Source organism: Cebus imitator, unplaced genomic scaffold, assembly GCF_001604975.1.
Source record: "Cebus imitator isolate Cc_AM_T3 unplaced genomic scaffold, Cebus_imitator-1.0 Scaffold31, whole genome shotgun sequence".
Classification (NCBI taxonomy): domain Eukaryota; kingdom Metazoa; phylum Chordata; class Mammalia; order Primates; family Cebidae; genus Cebus; species Cebus imitator.
In genome coordinates this window covers 8,928,595-8,953,269 of record NW_016107346.1, presented here as the reverse complement: position 1 = coordinate 8,953,269, position 24,675 = coordinate 8,928,595, and the positions used below count along the sequence as shown (strand labels likewise).

The following is a 24,675-nucleotide window of genomic DNA, read 5'->3' as shown; positions in this document are numbered from 1 at the left end:
TGGATGAATCTGGAAACCATCATTCTCAGCAAACTGACACAAGAACAGAAAACCAAACATAACATGTTCTCACTCATAGGCGGGTGTTGAACCATAAGAACACATGGACTCAGGGAGAGGAGCATCACACACTGGGGTCAGTTGGGGGGGGGTAGGGGAGGGACAGCAGGGGGTGGGAAGGGTGGGGAGGGATAACATGGGGAGAAATGCCAGATATAGTATGCACTTATGAAACAACCCTGCATGACCTGCACATGTACCCCAGAAAGTAAAATAAAAAAGAAGAAAGAGCAGAAATATAGAAAGATATAATAGATCTATCCTTTTCTTTGTGAGATTTACAAATCATATTTTTAATGATTGAAACAAAAGTTATAACATCACCTAACACTGAAGACAATAATATTTAAAGTTGGAGAAGTTAAAGGGACCTAAATGGAAGTGATGTTTACATATTTCCATTGAAGGAGTAAAATGTTGATGCTGGAGACTGTTCTAAGTCACATATATATGCTGCCACACTGACAGAATTTATTACAAAAACCATACAAAGGGCTACACTCAAAAACTCTGTAAATAATTTTTTTAAAAAGTTTAACCCAAAGGAAGGCAACGAACGAGAAACAGAGGAATGAGACCAGAGAAAACAAATCATAAAATACTGGAAGTAAGTGCTAACATGCACTTTTTAATTTAATTACTTTTTAAATTAATGGTCTAATTACACCAATCAAAAGACAGATACTGGAAGAGTAAATTAAAGAAAAAAAGAACACAACCAAACTATATGTTGCTTTCAAGAAACTCACTTCAGGTTCTACATAGGTAGGTTCAGCTAAAAAGATTTGTTGAAATATATCATGCAAAAATCACCAACAGAATATTAGTAAAATGAATCCAGCAATATATTACAAATTATACACTACGATCAAGGGGGATTTATTCCATATATACAAGAATATTCTTTTTTTTTTTTTTTTTTTTGAGATGGAGTCTCCCTCTATCACCCAGGCTGGAGTGCAGTGGTGCTATCTCAGCTCACTGCAACCTCTGCCTCCAGGATTCAAGTGATTCTTCTGCCTCAGTCTCCTGGGTAGCTGGGATTACATAGGCATCAGTCACCATGCCCAGCTAATTTAGTATTTTTAATACAGGTGGGGTTTTGCCAGGTTGGCCAGGCTGGTCTCCAACTCCTGACCTCAAGTGAGCCACTCTCCTTGGCCTCCTAATGCGCTGGGTTTACAGGTGTCAGCCAACACACCTAACTATTTCTTCTTATATATTGGAAATGTTTGTTCATTTGTTTCAAGAAATTTGTAATTAATTGTTTCAACATTAGAAAATATATTAGTATAATCCAGCATATCAACAGGCCAGATTCCACACCATTCATAATTAAAACTCTCAGCAAAATAGAAATAGAGGAGAATTTCCTTAATAAGAACAAGGAAATAAGAGAGGACACAAACAGATGGAAAAACATTCCATGTTCGTGGTTAGAATGAATCAATATCGTGCAAATGGCCATACCGCCCACAGTAATTTATGGAGTCAATGCTATCCCCATCAAGCTACCATAGACCTTCTTCACATAACTGGAAAAAAATAACCTTAAACTTCATATGGAACTAAAAAAGAGCCCACATAGCCAAGACAATACTAAGTGAAAAAAACAAAGCTAGAGGCATCAGGCTACCTGACTTCAAACTATACTGCAAGGCTACAGTAATCAAAACAGCATGGTACTAGTACCAAAACAGAGATATAGACCAATGGAACAGAACAGAGGCCCTAGAAGTAATGCCACACATCTACAACCATCTGATCTTTGACAAACCTGACAAAAACTAGCAATGGGGAAAGGATTCCCTGTTTAATCAGTGGTGTTGGGAAAACTGGCTAGCCATGTGCAGAAAGCTAAAACTGGACCCCTTCCTTACACCTTCTACAAAAATTAACTCCAGATGGACTAAAGATTTAAACATAAGACCTAACACCATAAAAACCCTAGAAGAAAACCTAGGCAAAATCATTCAGGACATAGACATAGGCAAGGACTTTATGACTAAAACACCAAAAGCAATGGCACCAAAAGCCAAAATAGACAAATGGGATCTACTTAAACTTAAGAGCTTCTGTACAGCAAAAGAAAATATTATTAGAGTGAACTGGCAACCTACAGAATGGGAAAAAAAATTTGCAATATAACCATCTGACAAAGGGCTAATAATCGGAATCTACAAAGAACTAAAACAAATATACAAAAAAAACAACCCCATCAAAAAGTGGGTAAAGGATATGAACAGAAACTTTTCAAAAGAAGACATTTATGCAGCCAACAAACATATGAAAAAATGCTCATCATCACTGGTCATTAGAGAAATGCAAATCAAAACCACATTGAGATACCATCTCATGCCACTTAGAATGGCGATCATTAAAAAATTGGAGACAACAGATGCTGGAGAGGATGTGGAGACATAGGAACAGTTTTACAGTGTTGGTAGGAGTGTAAATTAGTTCAACTGTTGTGGAAGACAGTGTGGCAATTCCTCAAGGACCTAGAAATAGAAATTCCATTTGACCCAGCAATCTCATTCCTGGGTAAATACCCAAAGAAGTATAAATCATTCTTTTATAAAGACACGTACACACGTATGTTCATTGCAGCACGGTTCATGATAGCAAAGACCTGGAACCAACCCAAATGCCCATGAGTAATAGATTGGATAAAGAAAATGTGGCACATACATACCATGGAATACTATGCAGCCATAAAAAAGATGAGTTCATGTCTTTTGCAGGTACATGAATGAAACTGGAAACCATCATTCTCAGCAAACTGACACAAGAACAGAAAACCAAACACTGCATGTTCTCACTCATAAGTGGTTGCTGAACAATGAGAACACATGGACACAGGGAGAGGAACATCACACAATGGGGCTTGTTGAGGGGTGGGAGAGCTAGGGGAGGGACAGCAGGGGGTGGGAGGATTGGGGAGGGAAACATTAGGAGAAATACCTAATGTGGATAACAGGGGGATGGATGCAGTAAACAACCATGGCATGTGTATACCTATGTAACAATCCTGCACGATCTGCACATGTACACCAGAACTTAAAGTATAATAATAAAAAAAGAACATCAATAAAGCACATACAGCTAAAGTCATACTTAATAGTGAAATACTGAATGATTTCCCCTTAAGATTAGAAGCGAGTCAAGGACATCTATTCTCACCACTCTGATTCAATATACTACTGGAAGTTCTAACCATGGCAACAAGGCAAGACAAGAAATAAAAAGCATACAGATTGGAAAGGAAGAAACATAACTTTTTATTTGTAGGTAACATATTATCTACTTTAAAAAAAACCCCAGGAGATCTACAAAAAAAACCTAGCACATGAAAAGAGGGTCAACATCGTAAAATTCAACATCCCTTCATGTTAATAACTTTCTATAAACTAGGTATTGATGAAACATATATTAAAATAATAAGAGCTATTTGTGACAAACCCATAGCCAATATCATACTGAATGGGCAAAAGCCGGAAGCATTCCCTTTGAAAACAGGCACAAGCCAGGATGCCCTGTCTCACCACTCCTATTCAACATAGTATTGGAGGTTCTGGCCAAGGCAATCAGGCAAGAGAAAGAAATAAAGATATACAAATATGAAGAGAGAAAGTCAAATTGTCTCTGTTTCCAGATGACATGATTGTATATTTAGAAAACCCCATCATCTCAGCCCAAAAATTCCTTAAGCTGATAAGCAACTTCAGCCAAGTTGAGATTTTGTATCCTGAGATACAGAATCAACTTGCAAAAATCACAGCATTTCTATACTCCAACAATAGACAAGCAGAGAGCCAAATCATGAATGAACGCTCATTCACAATTGCAACAAAGAGAATAAAACATCTAGGAATACGGCTGTCAAGGGACGTGAAGGACCTTAACATCACAAACCACACAGTCCGATCATTCTACTTCTAGATATTTATTCAGGAGGAGTGAAACCCGATGTCCATGCAAAGGCTTGTATGCAAATGTTTGTAGCTGCATTTATAATAGCCCAAACCTGAAAACAACATTAACAGATGAATGCATAAATAAATTGTGGTACTTATTAGTAGTATACAGTAGAATCCAGCTCAGCAATAAGAAACTAATGAACTATTGATTCATGCTACAACACGGGTGGATCTTAAAATAATCATGCAAGCGAAGAGAGTCAGAAAAAAAGGAATTTCTGTATGATTCCATTTATATAAAATTATTGAAAACTGAATCTAATGTGTAGTGACAGAAAGCCATTGGATAGTTCCTTGAGAATTGAGGGAGAGGGCTTGTAAGAGGGTGGGCAGATTTACAGTGGGGCACAAGGGAATTTGGGGGCGACAAATATGTTCATTATCTTGATTGTAAGAATGATTTCACAGGTGTGAATGTCAAACTTTTCAAATGGTACATTTTACACATGTTGAGTTTATTGTATGTGAATTATGTGTAAATAAAGCTGGCTAAAAATGGGATAAGAACAACATAACATTCTTTAGATTCTTCTTTTCCTGATACAGTTGGCTTTCTGTTGGAAGTGTTTGAAATTTGCTGGCCGTGTGCTGTAGTCCCAGGTACTCAGGAGGCCAAGACAAGAGGATGACTTCAGCCCAGGAGCTCAAGACTAGCGTGGGCAACATAGTGGTCTTGTCTCTAAGAAGAAAAGGAAAGAAATGTGTTTGGAATTTGAGCTCTTTTTCTCTAGTCTCACAGCATACTCCCTTCTCATTTTGGCAGAATGAAGATCTGACCCTTTTAGATGAGGAAATGGAACAGGGTTACCGTGACCTGGAGAAGATACAAGACCTTTATTCCGAGTCCTTGATCATGGACTGGTGGTACAATGCAGGAAAGGATGGGGACAGCAAGTGAGCACCCCGGCCCGCCTGTCTCCCTGCGCTGGGGCCTCTCCAGAGCTGGGGCTGCCCCCTGGGCCCTCGTCCTTTCGGCAATGCCTCATGAAATTTCTTTTAGTGAAAAGAATCCCATAGTATGGCTAAGTTAGGATTTTTTTAAGCAAAGAGAATTAATAATTTAATAACTTTAATCTTGGGTTTGAGGAGGCCACATATTTCCCTTTATGTTCTCCACACAGTGTGGACAGGTCCCCAGACCCAAGCAGTGACAGCACAGATAGGAGCGCTGTGTGGGAGGGGAGCTCTGACTCAGGGATCAGGAGGCCAAGGCCTGGACTTCCCTCTGTGTGACTGTGGTGGGACCTGGACCTCCCTCCACACCTCTCCACTGCGTGGGTCTCTGTTTCCTCATCTTCAAAATAGTGGCCATGGCGGTGGGGTTTGGGATAGATGATTTCTTGTGTCTGCTCCCATCCTATATTCTAATATGTTTCTAATTAGTGCTTTGCAAATCTTATTAAAATGATTTAATGTTTTCCAGATATTCAAGTGTCACAGCCTACCCTGCCTGGAGGGTGTCTTTTTTATTTGAAAGAATGATAGAAAATTGGGGGGAAAATGAAAATACATTTATTAATCAGAATTTCTTGTTCAACAAAATTTACTGCCTTCCTATTAGCAAATTAAGCATTTGTATGGGCTTAAGGTAAGGCATGACTGTGGAATCAGTAAAAAGAGGTAAATGTTATAATGGCCATCTTATAATGAGATTTTATGGCATTGTTTTTTAAGTATTTGGGAAAGCATAGACAGAGCTTCTAAACTTCAAACATTTGAACAAATAAACTAAGAATCAAGTCAATGAGAAGCCTTTTGTTGAGTAGAAACCATGCAGTAAGAGAACTGAGGTGCACAGACCAATGTCAGCCTGGTTCCTTCTGCCATGGGGGCACAGTGCAGGCACAGACCCCAGAGGGCTATGGAACCCGGGGCAGGTGCTTCACGGAGACATTGAGGGACAGTGCAGGAGGGAGGGCACACGTCACAGTGTTGGAGCAGAAGGTTGCTCTAGAAGTTTTCCTTTCTATGGCTGCTGCCTTGAGAGCTTCAGAGAAGGTCATGTCTGGGAAAACACGCAAGCATTTCTGGAATCCCTCCATTCTCCAGAATGGTTCCCTGCGATCTGGTGCCAGCATGGGAGGTCCAAGGCAGGAGTTCCTGTCTCTGGCTTTTATAAGCGCTTGCTCGTAGACACTTGGTTAGAGAATGGGTTTCTGCAGTGCTTACTTGCTTATAACTGGCTTTCCCTCCTATAAATCCTCGCGTCAGCCCCACGTAGTCACTATATGTGCTCAGGTGACGTTTCCTGCAGTTGATAGATGAGGAAAGTGAAGAAGTTTAGAGACGACTGAGTGACTTGACTGAGGTCACAGAGCCAGGAAGGGCCAGACCTGTGATGTGGGCTGTATCTTCTGACTCGAAGGCTGGGCCCCATCCACTCTTCTGCATGGGTCAGGGATAAATGACTATTTTTATATTAACCCAGATGGGGGAAGGCTCACTTCTTTAAGTTTACAGTGTTCAACATGAATGTATTGACTTAACTCTGCCTTCTTGATGAAAATTTTCTTTTCTCTCTCTTTTTTTGCTCCACTTTTAATCTAAATCAAAACAGGCATCAAAAAGAAATCTGTTCTATGGTTTCAACCCCAGAAATATGTGCAAAGCCTCAACCTGATGTCAGTTCAACACAAACTTCATCCCTGAATATGTTGAAGGGACCATGGGGCCTTTCCGATCAAAAGGTTCAGAAAAAGAAAGTCCTCCATGCAGGTATCAGTGAACAAAATGGCTTGACTCTTTTGCTGGTTTCTCTTCAAGGAAAGAAGACAGAATAAACCTAAACCCACATAATATTTTTAAAAAGCACTAAACCTATGGGTTTTTAAAATTAATATTTGTATGAAAATAATTGTACATTCACATGGTCTAATATATACCTACCCTTCATCCTCTTTTCCCCAATGGTAGGTAACATCTTGCAAAATAATAGTACAACATTGAAACTAAGATATTGATATTTATACAATCCACAGGTCTTATTCAAATTGTCCCAGTTTTACTGGTACCTGTGAGAGAGAGAGAGAGAGAGACTGAGAGAGAGAAAGTGCGTGTGTGTGTGTGTGTGTGTGTGTGAGAGAGAGAGAGAGAGTGTGTGTGTGTGTGTGTCTGACAGTCTGTGTTTAGGTCTACACAGTTTTATCACATGTGTAGGCTTGTGTTTCTACCACTAGAGCCAAGGTACAGAAGAGTCCCTTCACCACAGGGATCCTTCACGCTGCCCTTTTATAACCACACCCACCTTCCTTGCACACTCTTCCTACAGCTAAAATCAAGCTAAATGGTGAAAGACTGAATTATTTCTCCGTAAAATTGGGGGAAAGGATGCCTACTCTCACCACCCTATTCAACATAGCATGGGAAGTCTAGCGACTGCAACAAGGCAAGAAGAAATAAAGCCAGAAAGCGTGGAGAGGAAGAAATAAAACTTCCTTATTTGCAGACATCATATTGTCTATGTAGAAAACAGCAAGGGATGTACCAAAATTAGCTACTGAGTTGAGCAAGGTGTCTGACTACAGGACACACAAGGACAATTGCATTTTGATATGCTAACAGTGAACATGCAGCAACCTATATTAAAGTCATCCATAATTGCTCCAAATAAAATGAAATAACATGTAACAAAGTATAGGCAGAATCTGTATGCTGAAAATTATAGAATTCTGCTGTAAGACACTAAAGAAGACCTAAGTAAATTGAGACACCCTGTTCATAGGTTGAACGAATTGGTGTGATAGATGACAATTCTCACCTCATTTATCTATAGTTTTAATGAAATTCCTAATAGAATCCCCAAAATGTTTTTATAAACACAAGCATATTTTAAAATATGTACAGAAACTTCAGGTTCTAGAATAGCTAAAATAATTTTGAAAAAGAAAATAAAGTTGGAGAAATCACTGTACTCGATATTAAGGCTTACCACATAACCACATCAATCAAGACAGTGTGGTATTAGCAGGGGGATAGGCAGAATTGAGCCTAGATTTAACCCACACAAATAGACCCAAATGCTTTTGACAAAGGTACAAAATTAACTCAATGGAGGTAATATAGCCTTTTCAACAAAGATGCTGAAACAAGATCTACATACAAAAAAGGAAAAGAAACTTGGCCTTAACTTCGCATGGACCATGGACTTAAATGTAAAATGGAAAACTATAAAACTTCTAGAAAAAAATTAAAATTTTTATCCAGTTGAGGAAGATCCACACATTTCTAGCTTTCTGAGAGTTTTTATCATGAATGGGTGCTGGATTTTATCAAATGTTTTTTCTGTGTCAGTTGATACAGGATTTTTCATCTTTAGTCTATCAAAATGGTGAATGACATCAATTGATTTTCAAATGTGGAAGCAGCCTTGTATATATCAGAATATTTCCCTCTTAGTCTCGGTGCAGAATTCTTTTAATACATTGCTAGATTCCATTTGCTAATATTTTGTTGTGGATTTTAGTATCAAAGTTCATGAAAGCTATTGATCTATAGTTTATTTATTCTTTTTTAGTATTATCTTCATCCAGCTTTGGTATCAAGCTACTACTGTCCTCGCAATTGGGTTGGAAAATTGTCCCTCCTTTTCTGTTCCTGGAAGAAATTGATGTAATTCTTCTTTGAATATTTAGTAAAGTTATCATGGAGCCATTTGGGCCTTGGGACTTGTTTTCCAGATTTTTTATTATGAATGCAATTTCTGTAATGGTTTTAAGGATATTGTCCATTTCATCTTGGTTGAGTTTTGGCAGTTTGTGGTTTTTGAGTAATTGGTCTATTTTTTCTAATTTATCAAATTTTTGAAGGCAAATTTGTTTACTGTATACCTTTGTTAGCTCTTAAATGGCTGCAAGATCTTAAGCAATGAACTCTATTTCATTTTCAATATTAGTGCTCTGATCTCTCTTCTCTCTTTCTGACTTTTTCTGTCTAGCTAGAGATTTTCTTGCTTTTCTTTCTATCTGTTCATTTGTTTCCAGAGAATGTGTAATTAGTTGTTGAAGCACTTTTATGTGTAGCTTCCTTTGGTGTTAGCATCATGCATTTGCTTTTTCTGATTCAAGGTGTGATTGTTTTTCTAGTTATTGATATGATGGGTGATTTTTGATAGTATCCTGGACGTTTTGTCTATTATGTTAGGAACTCTGCATCTCATTTAAGTATTTTATTTTATAAAGTAGTCACCCTGTTTAAATTTAGCATGTGGGCCTTGACCTACTTTTGTGGGCTGTGGTTCTGATGGCAATTGAATTTTCACAGGCTGCGTGATATTGTTAAATATTTTGGTGCTTGTTTTTTCTGGTGTTCCTGGGGCTCCTACTGGTCCCTGTTGGTGCTGCCTGAGCTGGCAGCTGGGATCCCCTCAGACCAGGATGTTAGGTGTCTCCGAGGGGAGAGTTGCAGCAGCTTCCCCCAGTGCTGTCTCTAGAGTGTCGCCATGTTGCTGGCAGGGGAAGAGGGCCTTGAACCCACAGGGACCAAGAGGGTTCCTGGAATGGGCCACTAACTGGAGATTGGCCCCTCCTGCAGGATCTGTCCACATGCTTCTGCTATCTCTGTACAAGGGAGCAGTGTGTTACATGGGAACAAACAGGCTTCCCACACTGGTCCCTGGTGTGGCTGCGTCCCTTTTTCCAGTCCTGTCTGCCTGCTCCAATGAATCTGAGTTTTGCCAGAGTTGCTACTTGTCTTAAACATTTTAATGGTCTATTGTCACTGCCACCATTTCACTTAGATTTGGGACGTTTGGTGTTGGGAGACAATCATATGCTGAGTTTCTGTTTTGTTTCCATTTGTGATGTTGAGGAGTGATGAAATGCCATGACTGATCCCACAGAGTCAGGGGAGGAGCTAAATGCTTGAATCCACTGCCAGATTCATTCCACATTTGTGGCTTTTGGGAATGGTATTTTTTATGTTTAGAGACATAAATTCATTTTCATTTGGCTCACATAAATTGTTCTGCCTGGCAGTGTTGGTCAAGGTGGCCTGCCACTGTGGACAGCAGCAGGAGCTCAGTTCTCTGATTTGGATTGTTGTCTTTCTCTCACAGACATAGCTCCTAAGAAAATTTAGCTTTCTCAGCTCCTGGGTACAGAGACAACCAAGGCAGGGCTCACCCTTTCCTTGCCTATAAAAACAATGATTACGTATAGCACACTCCTTCTCTATGCACGGAGACCACTGGTGTTACTTTTCTGTATGAAAGATACCCATTTGCAGATTACTAGCTAATCGTCACTCTAACTATCTAGTATCTTGTAGGAGAGGGTAAGTCTTCTCCCAGTGAGAACAAAGACACATTTCATTCATGAATGCTGACATAAAGCCTTGGTTCTAGTGTGATATTGTGCTGGCCTAGAGCCAGAACCGGAGCAAAACTATTTTATAAAATGCAAAACTGTTTTTTAAATAAGTTGAAATGGCTGCCCCATTCTCCTCACAATAACTACTGTCCTTGGCCTCTGTAAATAGAACTGCTAGTTTGTGGCCGGGCGCGGTGGCTCACGCCTGTAATCCCAGCACTTTGGGAGGCCGAGGCGGGTGGATCACGAGGTCAAGAGATCGAGACCATCCTGGTCAACATGGTGAAACCCCGTCTCTACTAAAAATACAAAAAATTAGCTGGGCATGGTGGCGCATGCCTGTAATCCCAGCTACTCAGGAGGCTGAGGCAGGAGAATTGCCTGAACCCAGGAGGCGGAGGTTGCGGTGAGCCGAGATTGCGCCATTGCACTCCAGCCTGGGTATCAAGAGCGAAACTCCATCTCAAAAAAAAAAAAAAAGAACTGCTAGTTTGTTCTGCAAAACTATGTAAAGCTGCTTACCTTTTCTTATCAGTAACTGCTAAAATCTGTGACTTCTATCACCACCCAGACGATGTGTAAACAAATGTATATCTTGACTTCTGTAAACCACTGAAGTAACAAACAGAATGACAAAAGTCCCCTGGCCCTTGGAATGTCCGGACACCCCCGCCCTTGTCTCCACCCAGGAGGTGAATCACAGAATCCCCTAGCCCTTGGAATGTCCGAAACCTTTTCATCCCCATCCCCGCCCCTCACCCCCACTCCCAAGGTGATTTTTCGGGTATAAAAAATCGTGGCACCCTCCTTTTGGCACCACAGGTTGGAGAGACATGAGTCCTCTGTGGTCGCCAGCATAATAAATGACCCTGCAATCTGGCATACTTTTGTCTTGGTGATAACTTTCTACGCTCCGGTCAAATACAACACTAGGTACTTCTAAGGCCTCTAAATTATGAAGTACAGACTACACTTACAATTACTGTGGTTTGTGTTATCAAATATAAAAAGTAGTCAAGATGACTCGGTGTAGGCTCATTGTCCTCTAAAGCCACAGATTCAAGGTCAATATTTGCTAAGTTGTCATTTGCCTGTAGAAGGGACACATCAGAGTGTAGAAAATAACATAAAGATCTGGACAGCAATTGTGGTGGGCAGAATTTCTAGAATGGCTTACCAAAGATGTCCTACCCTAAACCTTGCAACCTTTGAATATGATGAGACGTCACTCTCATGACCAGGTTATGCTGACCTAGACAGGGTTATCTAGGTGGGTCCAGTGTAACTGTGGGAGCCGTGAAAAGCAGAAGCTATTTCCAGCTGGTGGAAGAAGAGAAAGAGAGATTTAAACCACAAGAGGAATTCAATGTGCTATTACTGGCTTGAAGACAGAAGAGTTGTGTGAGAAGTAATATGGGTGCTTTAAGCAGCTGAGAGAGGCCCCTGGGTTACAGCCAGCAAGGAAATGGGGCCTCAGCCTTACAACTGCAAGGAGCTGGGTTCTGCTGACAGCCTGAATGAGCATGGAAGCTGGCTTCTATGCAAGAGAGGCCCAGCTTAAATTCAGATAAAGGGAGCAGGACATCCCGGAGCATTCAGTTTGTGGCAGCACCACCCTAGGAGGATTGGGAAACTAAGGTTGCATTCTTACTTTAAGGAGCTGATAAAATAGTTGTATCTAATAAAGTATCTCCTTCCATCCCCAATTCCTTTAATTTCTCCCTGTGATACCAACAGAATCAACCAAAACCAGCCTGCTCAGAAACCAGATGTCCTCCCTCAGGAGCTCAGCTTGCAATAAAAGGAAGGACGGCCTCTCCAATGCCAGCAGCCGGAGGACTGCTCTAAGTGACAAAGGCAAGCCGAAAAGAGTCTCTGTGGCCAGCCAGCCTCCCTTTCCCCAGTGTACCTGTTCCAGAAAGGCCTGGGTGTAGATATGTTGGGTAAATCATATTTTAAATAAGCCCAGATTGCTTCCTATTCAAAGGAATCCCTTGTAAGTCAGGTCTGCCTGCATTATGACCTGGATTTTCTGAGAGCCGGCCTTGTGCTTATTGTGCCTGGGTGCTCAATACACACGTGGCTCACATAACTATGGTCCTGCTGCTGGCAGTGCGACCCCTGATTGTGGGACCCCAACCCATGGAGGCAGGCCCCCAGTAGACATGAGGCAGGACGCGTGGTGGCCGGTACCGACTTTATTGGGATCTCCGGGCGACTCAGGTGGACGGGGATGAATCGCGCGCGCTTTCTTTGTTCGGTTGACTTTATAGGGACAGAGGGCCTGGGGCGGTAGGAGAGCTGATCTGGCAGGTAGTAATTGGCTAGGTTGATTGCTGGGCAGGAAGCCTGCCGGGCGGGAGCTTGTGGGACGGGAGGTTACAGGAGAGCTGGTGGGGCGGATGGTGATTGGTTCAGTGGGCCGCTGGGCGGGAAGGTTGCTGGTCTTGGGCCGGGCCAGGATAGAGTGAGATAAGGGACCCTCCCTGTGGGGGAGGAAGGGCCTTCCTTTTCGGGAATTAGGCCCTTTCCACATGGCTGGGGAACGGGGCCAAAAGTCCTCTACCAGACACTGGCCCTCCATGATTTGATTTTTAAACTGTCATTTTTCATAGTTGGTTTATTTTCTTCCCTTTATTTAATGGATGATGCTATCAGATGAGCCCCTCTCTGCTCCAAATTGTCAGCCTTTTGGGGACTGCATATGAGGAAAATGTGATTTTTTTCCACTCAATTTTTATTACTATTGATAAAATTATTAATATTAAAGTAATACTTTTATTGAAAAGTTTGATACCTGTAATATTATTCTTATATTTCAAATAGTTGATAAATTAAAAATCCCAGTTCAATACACACATACACACAATCCCTTAGGGAGTAGGAAGTGGCTGAGTGGCAAATGTACACCTGTGGCTCCTCAGTCATTGTTTAATTGAACCCTGCTTTCTTCAGTGCTGATCTGTGTGATGTCTTTTCCTCAATTTTTTTTTTTGAGACAGGGTCTCACTCTGTTACTCAGGCTGGAGTGCAGGGGCAGGACCCTGGCTCACTGAAACCTCTGCCTCCCCAGCTCAAGCGATTCTCCTGTCTCAGCTTCCCAAGTATCTGGGATTACAAGTTCCAGATATTTTTTGTATTTTTAGTAGATATGGGGTTTCACCATATTGGTCAGGCTTGTCTCAAACTCCTGACCTCGGGTGATCCACCCGCCTTGGCCTACCAAAGTGCTGGGATTTTGGCCGGGCACGGTGGCTCACTTTCAGTTAACCTGCCACATCTCCTAAGTGGTCTGCATGCACATGCCTTAAAGGGCTTTTCAGACAATGATTGGGATGTGATTTCTTAGCTATTTAACTAGCTCACATCCAACAACACGCCTCCTTCTGAATGCAGCTCTTTCAACAAATATCCTTTTTCATTTATAAATACACTTTTATATAAAGATATATTTAAAAGCCCAAATATTAATTTGAAAATTTGAACATGCAACTAAACAAGACCTAACAGGTTTTTTGGTTTTCTACATAAAGCTGAAGAACCACAAAACAATCTATCAGAAATGAAAATGTTGATCAAGGCTCTCTTGTGTAATTTGGAGGAATCTCAAAGGTTGATACTGAGCAATCATCGGTTAATGGTGTTTTTATTGAACACTTTTTAGAGATGTGTGTTTTCCGAATGAAAGAATGAATATGTCTCATTGCCTCAAAACAATGTAGTGCTGTATTTACCCATGCATTGGTCTGTAATTGCAAAGGGAACTTGCCTGAGAGGCTGCTCTGACAGATCAAGATATGTTCTCAGAAATGTGGTCCATTTATTAACTCTCACTCACAGCTGAACCAAGACAGGTGTGATCCCTTTGCATTTTATGTAAAACCCATATATGAGGAAAACATACAACTGCCTTCCCCTTCCACAGACATGAGCATCCTGCTGGCTGAGGAGTGTCTGGATGACCAGTCATCAGAAAGGGTGACCCAAGAAGGAAGCCAGGTTTATGACCACAAGTGAGTTATTTAATTTGACGAAGACAGTTCTGTTACGCTTTTGTTGGTTAATCATTAAATTTAAAACACCACCTTGTATTCTTAGTTCTTCAGATGTGTCTTCAGAAAACTGGCTCAAGACCTATGGCTTGGTTGCCAAGAAACTCACCCTCATGGATGCCTTGTCAGTGGCGGCGGTCCCCCACAGCTCCACCTATGTTCCTGTCCTGGACAAGCATGTCATGTCTAAGGTCTTTGATGAGGTAAGCTGATTGTCTATATGTCCCTACTTGAGGTCATTTTCATTTTCTGCTCAAATGAAAAGCAGTCCAATTTCTTACATGGTTGTAACAGAAATGTATTTTAGCCATTGGGGGAAAAATATTTGTAAAGGCAGTAAAAGGGAGAGAGAGTCTCTTAAGAATTTGGGCGTGGTGGCTCATGCCTTTAATCCCAGCACTTTGGGAGACTGAGGTGGGCAGATCCCTTGAATCCAGGAGTTCGAGACCAGCCTGGGCAACATTGTAAAACCCTGTTTCTACAAAAAGTACAAAAATTAGCCAGGCATGGTGGCACACACCTGTAGTCCCAGCTACTTGGGGGACTGAGGTGGGAGGATCGCTTGAGCCCGAGAGGTTGAGGCTGCAGTGAGCAATGATTGCCTGGGTGACAAAGCGAGATCTTGTCTCAAAAACAATGAAAATAAAAATTCTCTTTTTAAGCTGAGAGGAAACTGACCTCTGCTGGGTTGGCACTTCATGGTTCACTGATAATGGATAGAAGAGTCGGGCTGCAGAAATGTTTGAAAACTCTAGGTCAGAGTCATAAGGGAACATCAAATATCATTCCTTATGAAAGGAAAGGGAGGACTTGTGAGAGATTATGTCCTTCCTTTGCTTACCTTCTCTTCCTAAATTGAGTGGCATCTTTTGCATCAAATAGCCTTCAAAGGAAAAAGTTAAGAGAGCAAGTGAGCAAGCCACATGCTAGCAAAAGAACCACCAGACTGCCCTAGGCAGGTCCGGAGAGGAGAAAAACAGCTTCCAATAGGAGGGCGTGGTAGGTTAAATGTGGAGGAAGGTCAACAAAGTACAGAAAACTTAGCACTTAATTTGGCAACAAGGAAATGCTCATCTTTACAAGAATAATTTCAGTGGAACAGCTAATCTCCGGTCGGACTGCAGCAGGATGAAGAACACCAAAAAAATGAGAACATGAAGACTGAACTTCAGTGGTTCCTGGCAAATACAACAGCAACTAATGATTTAAATAGAAACATTTCAGTCTTTGCAGTCGCTGAATGGAAACAATATCCTTAAAAGACCTGTCTCCTGCTGAAATCTTTACAGAGGAAATGATACGATGCTTGGGGTTTGCTTTATAATAATTGGAGTGGTGGGAGTCGGGGTGGGGCAGGGGAGGAAGTAGATAAAATAGATTGACCATGTGTTGATCATTGTTACATTTGAATAAGGCTTGATGAGGAGGGTAGTTTTACTATTCTTTCTGCTTTTTTGTGCATTTGAAATTTTCCATAAAAAGAAGTTGAAAAGATCAAAGGCAGGAGAAAGTTTTTTAAAAAAATAACTGGCCTTGAAATAGCTGAGATTTGATGTATTGGAAGAAGCAGACGAATTGGTGAATTTTTTTTCTATTAGCACATTTAAAAAATTATCACCCATGGTGGCTCACCTGCCTCCTAGTTTGGCATGACCAATGACTCTCCCTCCAGAGGCTGTGTGTGTGTTCTCCTCTAGGCTGGTTCCTGGCTGCTTTGTCTCAAGGTGCTTGGTCCTGTCCGTGGCTATTACCCTTGGGATTGGCAGATTTGATTTATACCTGATTAGTCAGTTATCAACTCACCACTTGAATGTGACTTCTTCTAGAAGCAACAGAGAGAAACTGAACACTGATATATTTCTTCTAGGGGGGTTTGGAGATAACTTCTTCGTATTCTCTGCAGTTATATTACTATTCTTGAGTTTTATTTGGGACAAAATATGTTTAGTGAACTATACTTGGAAATAGAATTTTCTTGGGCTTATTGTGCCTCCTTCTAAATGTCCCAGCAACCTGAGCTAGAGTGAAAAGTAAATTTCTTGAAAAAAATATGATAGGATAGGGAAACAGAAGCATAAAATTCAAGGAAGAACCATAAAGGAAAGATTTATAGGCTGAGTAAGTAAAAATGTTATTTTGCTTAAAAACATATGTATAGAATAAAGGCAAATCTCAGAAAAATACCTGTAACACATAGGACAGACAAAAAGGGTCATAAAGTAATATCTTACCTTGTGTGTCAGTATAAATCACTGTGTGTGTATGAATTAGTGTTCAGTGTGCAAACACACTGGCACATGCATCCATATCATAAGGGAATGAGAAAATGATAAATACCTCACTGGAAAATTTAGGAAAAAAAAGAAAAAAAGTCAAAACCATATACAAAAATATTTAACCTTGCTGGTAACCAAATATATGCACTTAAAAATACAAATTGAAAATCAATTATACACCACATCCCCCATCAAATTGGTAAGGTTAAAAAGTACTAATAAGCAGTAATGGCAATGATAGGGTGGAATGGACACTTACATTTTGCTAGTGAGAGTATAAATTGGTGCATTCTTAGTGTAAAATATTCAGAAGACTTAAGGGCTTAAATTTACCCCAGTAAATTAATGTATTACTGGGAATCTGTGTAAGGAAATAATTAGAGATACTGAAGAATATGTGCAGAGAATAATACTGCTGCCTTATAGCTAACAATGGAAAACAACACAAATTCATATAATGGAATGTCATGCATTCATCAGATATCTCATGTCTGAAGAATAAGTAATGACATGATTGAAAGCCCTCACGCTAAATGAAATATGCTAAATGAAAAAAATCAGAGTATATAGTATGTTAGAAATTTGGTTGTACATGTCACTGATCCAGGCATGGTACTTTTTCTTTCCCTTCCTTTTTTCTTTTACCAAAATGTTAACAGTTTAGCTGGGTGATGTGAGATTGTTGGAGAGGTATGGTTTTTTTTTAATGTACTTTAAAATTTTTATCCTAATACTTGAACTCTGAACATATATTAATTATACACTGAGAAAAGTGTTAAGAAAAACAGACCTGAAAGCAAAGAGTAAAATCATGTAAATGTAATGGGAAATTAATTTTTAATTGGCTACTTTATTTTTATCTGATAAGTAATATATGACTAATTCTCAGTATGTGAAATTTAGCAATACTGAAGTCTTTAGAGGAGGCTTCTCTCACAACCACTCCAATCCGTGAAGGAAACACATTGAATAGTTTTGTGAATTTCCAATTCTTCTTCTACGTATGCATATGTCAGTATGTGCACACATACACAATTATACACAGACACATAAGAACTTTAATAAACATGAATAAGATAATACCATATACATTTACTATTTTTATAACTATTTTAAACATTTTGTCTTAGAGTTCTTTTCACACAGGTAGATGGTCTCATGCCTATAGTTGCAAGGTTCTTCCCCATTATGAATGGATATTTACATTGTGTCCTTCCTTCCCCTCTTACAAACATTCCTGTAACGGGTTTCTTTGCACATAGATTTTTGGGCACATGTATAAATCTGTCTCCAGAATAAATTCCCTCAAGTCAGATGACTGGACCCAAAGGGTATGTGCATTTTAAATTTTGATAATTCAAATCATCCTCCAGATTCATTGTACATTTTCTCTAGTATATGTCCACAGACAGAGTAAAATAATACTCTCTTCCTAAGAGAAACTCTGTATAATACTTGAAAATCATTAGTCCTAGGTGTATAGAAATGTTCTGAAAACGCTGAAAGTAGTATGTAGACATAAGATCTTTATTCAGTGTATTCTTTCCTCATTGGCTCATATGCTGAAAAAGCAAACTTAATATTCAGTTCAACATTTAGAAATTTTTTCTCTGAGATGTATATGATATATCTATACTCTATGAATAATAGTACGCCTACTCTGAGGTTGTTATGGGATTAAAAGAAGTAATACATACAGTGGAAAGTACTTAGTAGGCACTTAAAATGTTGGCTTTCATTATAAAACTATTTAATACATCTAAAGCCCTATTATATGCCTGGGTTGGGCTCTAGAATACAGTGCCAAACAGGAAAGCCAGCATTTCTCCCCAAGCACAACTGACAGTCTCAGGAAGAAATAAAAATGAAAATGAGTGAAGTTCTAGTTCAATGTGACGAGTGGGAAGTGCTGAGTGAAGATGCGGGAGAGACCCCTAACCTGGTTTCAGTTGCCACAGAAGGTTTGCCTTAGCTAGTGGCATCCGAGCTCAGACCGGAGGGGAAGAGAAGGAGGTATGAAGGTGGAGAGATGGGAAAGAGAGTCCCAGGCAGTGGAGGAGCTTTGAGGAAGCCTAAGGGACAGAGAACATTTGTCATTCCAGAGGAAGTTTAGTGTGAGAGGAGGAGGTGATAAAGCTGGTGAAGGAAGGGCCTTGATTGAGTTAAGGATGTTGAACTTCATCCTGAGGGGAATGGAGGGGTTTTTAGCAGAGGAGAGAGATTAATTTGGAGCTTTAGCTAACAGAGAACAGTTGGAGAGGCATGAGGCTGGGGAGATGGTGTCAGTCAGGAGGCAGAGTCTAGGTGGCTGGAACCAGTAGGCTGTGTGGCTGGAACACTGGGGATGGACCCAAAGCTCTTTATAAAGTCAAGTCAGTGATGTGGGGCTGAGAGAGAGAAAAATGCCAAGAGTGATTCTCCAGACTCCAGCCTGGAATGTCAAGCAGAAGGAAAATAAAGGATGAGTGTCCTGTTCTTCAGGAGCACATTCTAGTCTTCTGCCTCTAGAACACAAAGCTAAGGGGAGGGGATGAACCGTTCTCAAGTGCATCCCAAGGGCACTCGTGCTTGGTGCCTTTTGTGGCATTGTGAGTTCTCATGACAACCTGCACATAGGTAGGCACTACACAGCACACTTGCCCGCCCTTATTCTTAAGACTCATCGTGATGACAGGCATATGCTGCAGTGATCCCCAATCTCACATCCAAAGCACGTTTGTATCTTTGATTACCTAATATTTTCTCTGACTGGAAGACACCCTCAGCTATAAATGGAAAGAATAACAAAATAATAATCTAAAATATCTCCCACTTCATGGGATGTATACCTTTTTGATATTTGGACCTTTATGAAAAAGCAGACAAAAAGTAGAATGGAGTTGAAAAGGAAACACACTAGAATCTTAACTCACTTTACTGAGAATCTTAATTGCCTCTTCCTCCTATGTTCTGTGCACTGCCACATCTGTCTGCATAGAGTTGTAAAGCAGTGTCTGGCTTTGTCCCCAGCTCTTTGTTTCATTCATCACTTATGTATGGGCTCTTTCTTTTTCTGGAACACAATGCTGTTTTGGTTTTCAGTGTTTCCTGGACCAGCATCAAATCGGTCACTTTGGAAATGAGGTATTGAGCAAAGAGGTTGCCCTAGCAACTCTTCATTACAAGATGCAAAATGGATTTGGTAATTTTATCTTAGCTCTTTCAAAACTATTAACTTGTCCCCAAGTCATATACAGAATAAGACTGATTTAGCAACATAATTAGCCTGAAATTTAAAGCTCTTTATTGCTGGTTGCTTTGAAAAACATTGAAATAATTTGGAAAGATGGGCCTGCACCACTGGAGAGTCTACATCATCACCCATCATCATCATCGTTATTGTAATGTCTTTTACAGCATCCCTTCAAGACTTCCTGTGTTGTCCATCCTGCTCGGGGTTCTGCACATAGCTTTGTAGCCAGATATCCTGGATTTGTGCTCCAGCTCTGTCATTTACTCCTGAAGGACCATGCAAGATCCCTAATCTAGTATGTGATGCAGCCTCATCACATACTAGGTTCTGAGTAAAGCATTTGATATCATCCAATATCTCATCTAAAATTTAGAGTGACCTGTGAAGTGGCTATTGATTTCACCATTTAGCTGACAAGGAATGTTGAGTGCAAAGAGGCTAGGGGTGCTATCAAGTCATGACATTTTGTTGCTTTTAAATATAATAGCAATGAACACAAAACTATATACTGATAGAAAAGCTTTTTAATTACAATTTAGAACAATTATCATAAAACCTACATATGTATATATTCATTATATAGAAAAATTAGAAAATGTAGATAAGCAAAAAAGAAGCAATAGTTATCATCCACTCCATCACCTCATGGTTATCTGGCCAGGTCTTCTTACTTTCTTTATATACATATCTAAACCCTTTGTTCTTTGTTTTTGTTTTTATCATAATGAAGTCAAATCAAACATTGTGTTTTGTATCTTCATTTTTAAATCACCTATCCATGAGCATTGTTCTATGCTGGCATATACTTATCTACTATACCAGTTTAAATGCTCAGTGTTTTAATTGAAATATATTAATTTAAACTTAAATTGAGAATCAAGTTTTATTTTCTAAGTTTAAGCTGAAAAACTGTGAGATGTAATTTGTACTGTGGTAACATATTCTCATGGGTTTATGAATGATATTATTGACACACCATTTGTCAGCTAATTTTGTGGCCCTGCTTTCACTTTGTTCTATGGAACTTGTAGGGATTTCAGTTTGATAGGCAGACATTTAAGTTTTGGCACTTGGCCATTTGCACAACTGCAATATCTATAAAGCCATTGCATTTACATTCAAAGATTCATCTGTGTGGGATTTGCACAGCTTTTGCATTTCCATTACACACACCCAATCAGAACCTCTCCTTGGCCAATCTGATAGTAAGCTCTGGGATATTTATTGGAAGAACTGACAGTTGAAAAACAGTGAAGGTGGAGGATTCAGTCAGGGTTGAAGAATAGATAATCACCAGTTTCACGGTATTTTTTCAATTTCAAAATGTTTTGTTATTGCTTTTAAACACCGCTGGAATGTTGTCAGGTGGAATTCTACCTCTTCTACTTTAATGATCAGTAGCTGTGGTACAGTTCAGTATTCTGTGTTCTTAGCTTGGCATATGTTATGAACTTTGTTTTTACAATAGCCATTTTGGTATGAATTTTAGTGATTACATGAACACTCAGTAATATAAATTACTACAGTTTGCTTAACTATTCCTCCCATTTGGGGCAGTTTACTTGGAATTTTAAAGAGTGCTCATTTTCCTATATCTCTTTGCTATTCCTTAGAACAGTTAACAGTAAAAACAAAAAAAATATCAAAAACCACTGCTAAATGGTATTTCAATTTTAATTCTTTTATCATTTGTGAATAGTTTTCTTATGTAACCTAAATATATCTCTTAAACTGTTTTTCACATTATCCATATTTTTAGCAAATACCTCTTAAATAGCAGTTACATTTCATCTCATGCCTCCACTACAAAAAATTCAAATTTGGTGGAATCCCAAAAATTAAGTTTTATAATATGATAAACTTAAAAGAAGTTTTGAATCTCAGCCATTAATTGATATGTAGTTTTAGTCTTTCATTTGTTCAATAAATGATTATTTTGTACATGTATTTTTCTAGAAACTAATAATTTTAAAGGGGAATAAAGTTTGGTGATGAGGAAAGACATATAATGAAATTGCAGTTAAATGCATTTGTCTCTAGAGGATTTGAATAAGAAAATATGTAGCATGCTTAGTGCCTGGCAGAGACTAAGGATAAATGTTATTGTCACTATTGATAATCACTATTGAGTACAGTGGTTACTTGCAGAGTATTTCCTCTCACAGTGGGGAGAATTCTAACAGAATCAGCCCAGATTGGCCTGTTCATGCATCCCAGCAATTCCTTCTGCCTTTATGGTCGGTGACTATCTCTCTGCATCCTCCATCCCCATCTCTATGGCTACTTCTACCTTTCTGCTAGTTATAATCTTGTCACACATGGTGTAATTATTCATACCAATTTGATAAGGCTTCTAGGTTAACCTCAAGAGAATTGAATTAAAGTAGGTAATACCTTAAGCCTCCCTTTTTAAAATCAAATATTATCCAGAAGAGTCCCTCATTAGTCAGTTATGTTTGATTTGCATAATAACAGTAATAAGTAAACATTTCAAGGTGCCATGATCAGGTAGTTTTATTCCCTCTCAAATAGAGCTCTCGATGCCTTCATTAACCTCAGCTCCCTCCCCACTTGCTTTCTTACAGAAGCTCGGGTGCCATGATTCTGTCCCCCAAGTCCTTATGAGAATGCCCTTTATGACCTCATAGTCACACTAAATTTGACATCATGAAGAGAACATTTCCTTGTGATCTCCACATGGCCACCATATTGTAAAAACTAAGATGTCAGACTCGAAGTGTGGAGTATGACTTTGTCTTTCCCTGGATCTGCATGTGGAAAGGAAGAAGAGTGGGTGCACACAAGCTAAATCTGAGCTACTACCACACTGAAGCACACAATGGCCACGAAAGGCATGAGGGTGAAATCCACAAAAGAGGGAAGTAGAACACTAAACAGTAGGTTTTTCTTAAGTACATTAAGTCAGGAGTCAAGCTGATCATGGTGAAATGCTGTAATGTTGCTAATTTTTCTGTGGTATTGATTTACAGTTGTGCCAAACTTGGCAAATTTGGAGAGCTATTTACAGACTTCTAAAGGGATATTTTTTCCAGGGAGAGAAAAGCCTAAGGGACTTGCACTTTGTTGAGACTGATCCTTTTTTCTTCTAAGGATTTATGTGACATACAACTCTATTTCCAGAGATGATTTTTTTTTTAATTTCTATAAGCTTCATTCTGTTTTCAAAGTTCAGTCCTCCCACCTTTCAGCCCACTGTCTGGTTTCTTCTCTCTGAAAAGAATTGTCCAGAAGCCACATGGTGAATTCATGTGGTTGTTAAGTAGCAAGATTGGACTGTGCAGTTTAACTTATTTTCTCTCTTCAGTTTTCTAAAACTTTGCCTATTGTTTGTTTTAGTCTTGATGGTTTAATTATAAAATTAAATACATGTACTTAAAAAATGAAACAATACAGTAAAAAGTAAAAGTGTTATCTACCTTCTTTACTTGTCTTGAAATCCCAGTTTTTAGAAATAACCACTATTGATAGTTTTAAACCTATGTTTTAAATGTTTCCATTATTTTAAAAATAAAGCATTTCAGATAAAACTGCATCCTCCTGTATAAACCCTTTTTCTTCCGCTTCCCATTCCTCCTTCTCCAGATAAACCCTAGCATGAATTTTCATATATATTTTAATATTCTTAATACAAAAGCACTGAAACATTGTCCCACAGGTTTAAAACTTTATAGAAATGGTATTAGATTGTAAGCACCATTATGAAACTTACCATTTGTTTTAACATTATGTTTTTGAGATTTTACCTATCTTGATTTATTTTTTCCTGCTCTATTTTTCCATTAAGTGCAATATCATTTTTTGTAAATACTAATATATTTGAACTTTTTTTAACCTGTTATTTTTTGTGCTTTCTGTTAAATATCATTTTATTTTCTTCTTCCCTGCCTTTTGTTGGATAAAGTTGTCTATATTCCCTCTTCCCCTGCCCTCACCTGCCGGCTGCTTGTGTGGAAGCAGTAGATTGTATTTCTGTTCCTTTAGTGATTATTTTAAAAGTTTTAATGTACATGACAATTTTTTAAACTAAGTCCCAAGGTATTTTGTAGTGTTTTGTTTTGTTTTGTCTTGTTTTCCGGATGAAGTCTTGCTCCATTGCCAGGCTAGAATGAAGTGACACAATCTCAGCTCACTGCAACCTCTGCCTCCCGGCTTCCAGTGATTCCCCTGCCTCAGCCCCCCGAGTAACTGGGATTACAGGTGCACGCCACCATGACTGGCTAATTTCTTGTATTTTAGTAGAGACAGAGTTTCACCAACAGGCCAGGATGGTCTCAATCTCCTGACGTCATGATCTGCTCACCTCGATCTCCCAAAGTGCTGGGGTTACAGGCATGAGCCACCACGCCCAGCCGGTATTTTGTATTTTTATTCTCCTCCCAAACACATTTGGGGATTTTAGTACCTTTTAATTAGTCATTAAAAACCCTTCCCCCCAAAAAAATCTTGTCACTGTGATTTGGAGTTTCACTTTTGCCTTTCAAACATATACAGTAATCTTTTTTAACTTTCAAGAGTTAATTAAATTTTTTAACAGTTTCAGCTGTATATATTTTAATATCTAAAAACATCTCTTTGCTGTTGAATGATAGTTTAGCTGGATAGAAAGGTCTCTGTTGACAGTAAATTCTCCTTAGCAAATAAAAATATCCTCTTCGGAGCACTACACACTGGGGTCAGTTGGGGGGAAATGGGGGAGGGACGGTGGGGGGTGGGGAGCTGGGGGGGATAGCAGGGGGAGAAATGCCAGAT

The 24,675-nt window shown here is 39.4% G+C and overlaps 1 protein-coding gene across 2 annotated transcripts in view; it reads left to right on the top strand.

Moving 5' to 3' along the window:
* VWA3B (von Willebrand factor A domain containing 3B) overlaps positions 1–24,675 on the top strand; it is a 232,069-nt gene that overhangs the window by 145,398 nt on the left and 61,996 nt on the right. The window contains exons 15-19 of one of the 2 annotated variants that reach the window (XM_037736937.1): positions 4,804–4,934; positions 6,598–6,755; positions 12,083–12,202; positions 14,271–14,358; positions 14,444–14,600. In XM_037736937.1, coding sequence (XP_037592865.1) covers positions 4,804–4,934; positions 6,598–6,755; positions 12,083–12,202; positions 14,271–14,358; positions 14,444–14,600 — 654 coding nt within the window. Of the gene's footprint in view, positions 1–4,779; positions 4,935–6,597; positions 6,756–12,082; positions 12,203–14,270; positions 14,359–14,443; positions 14,601–24,675 lie in introns of both variants that reach the window. The other variant, XM_037736936.1, reaches the window with a different exon arrangement.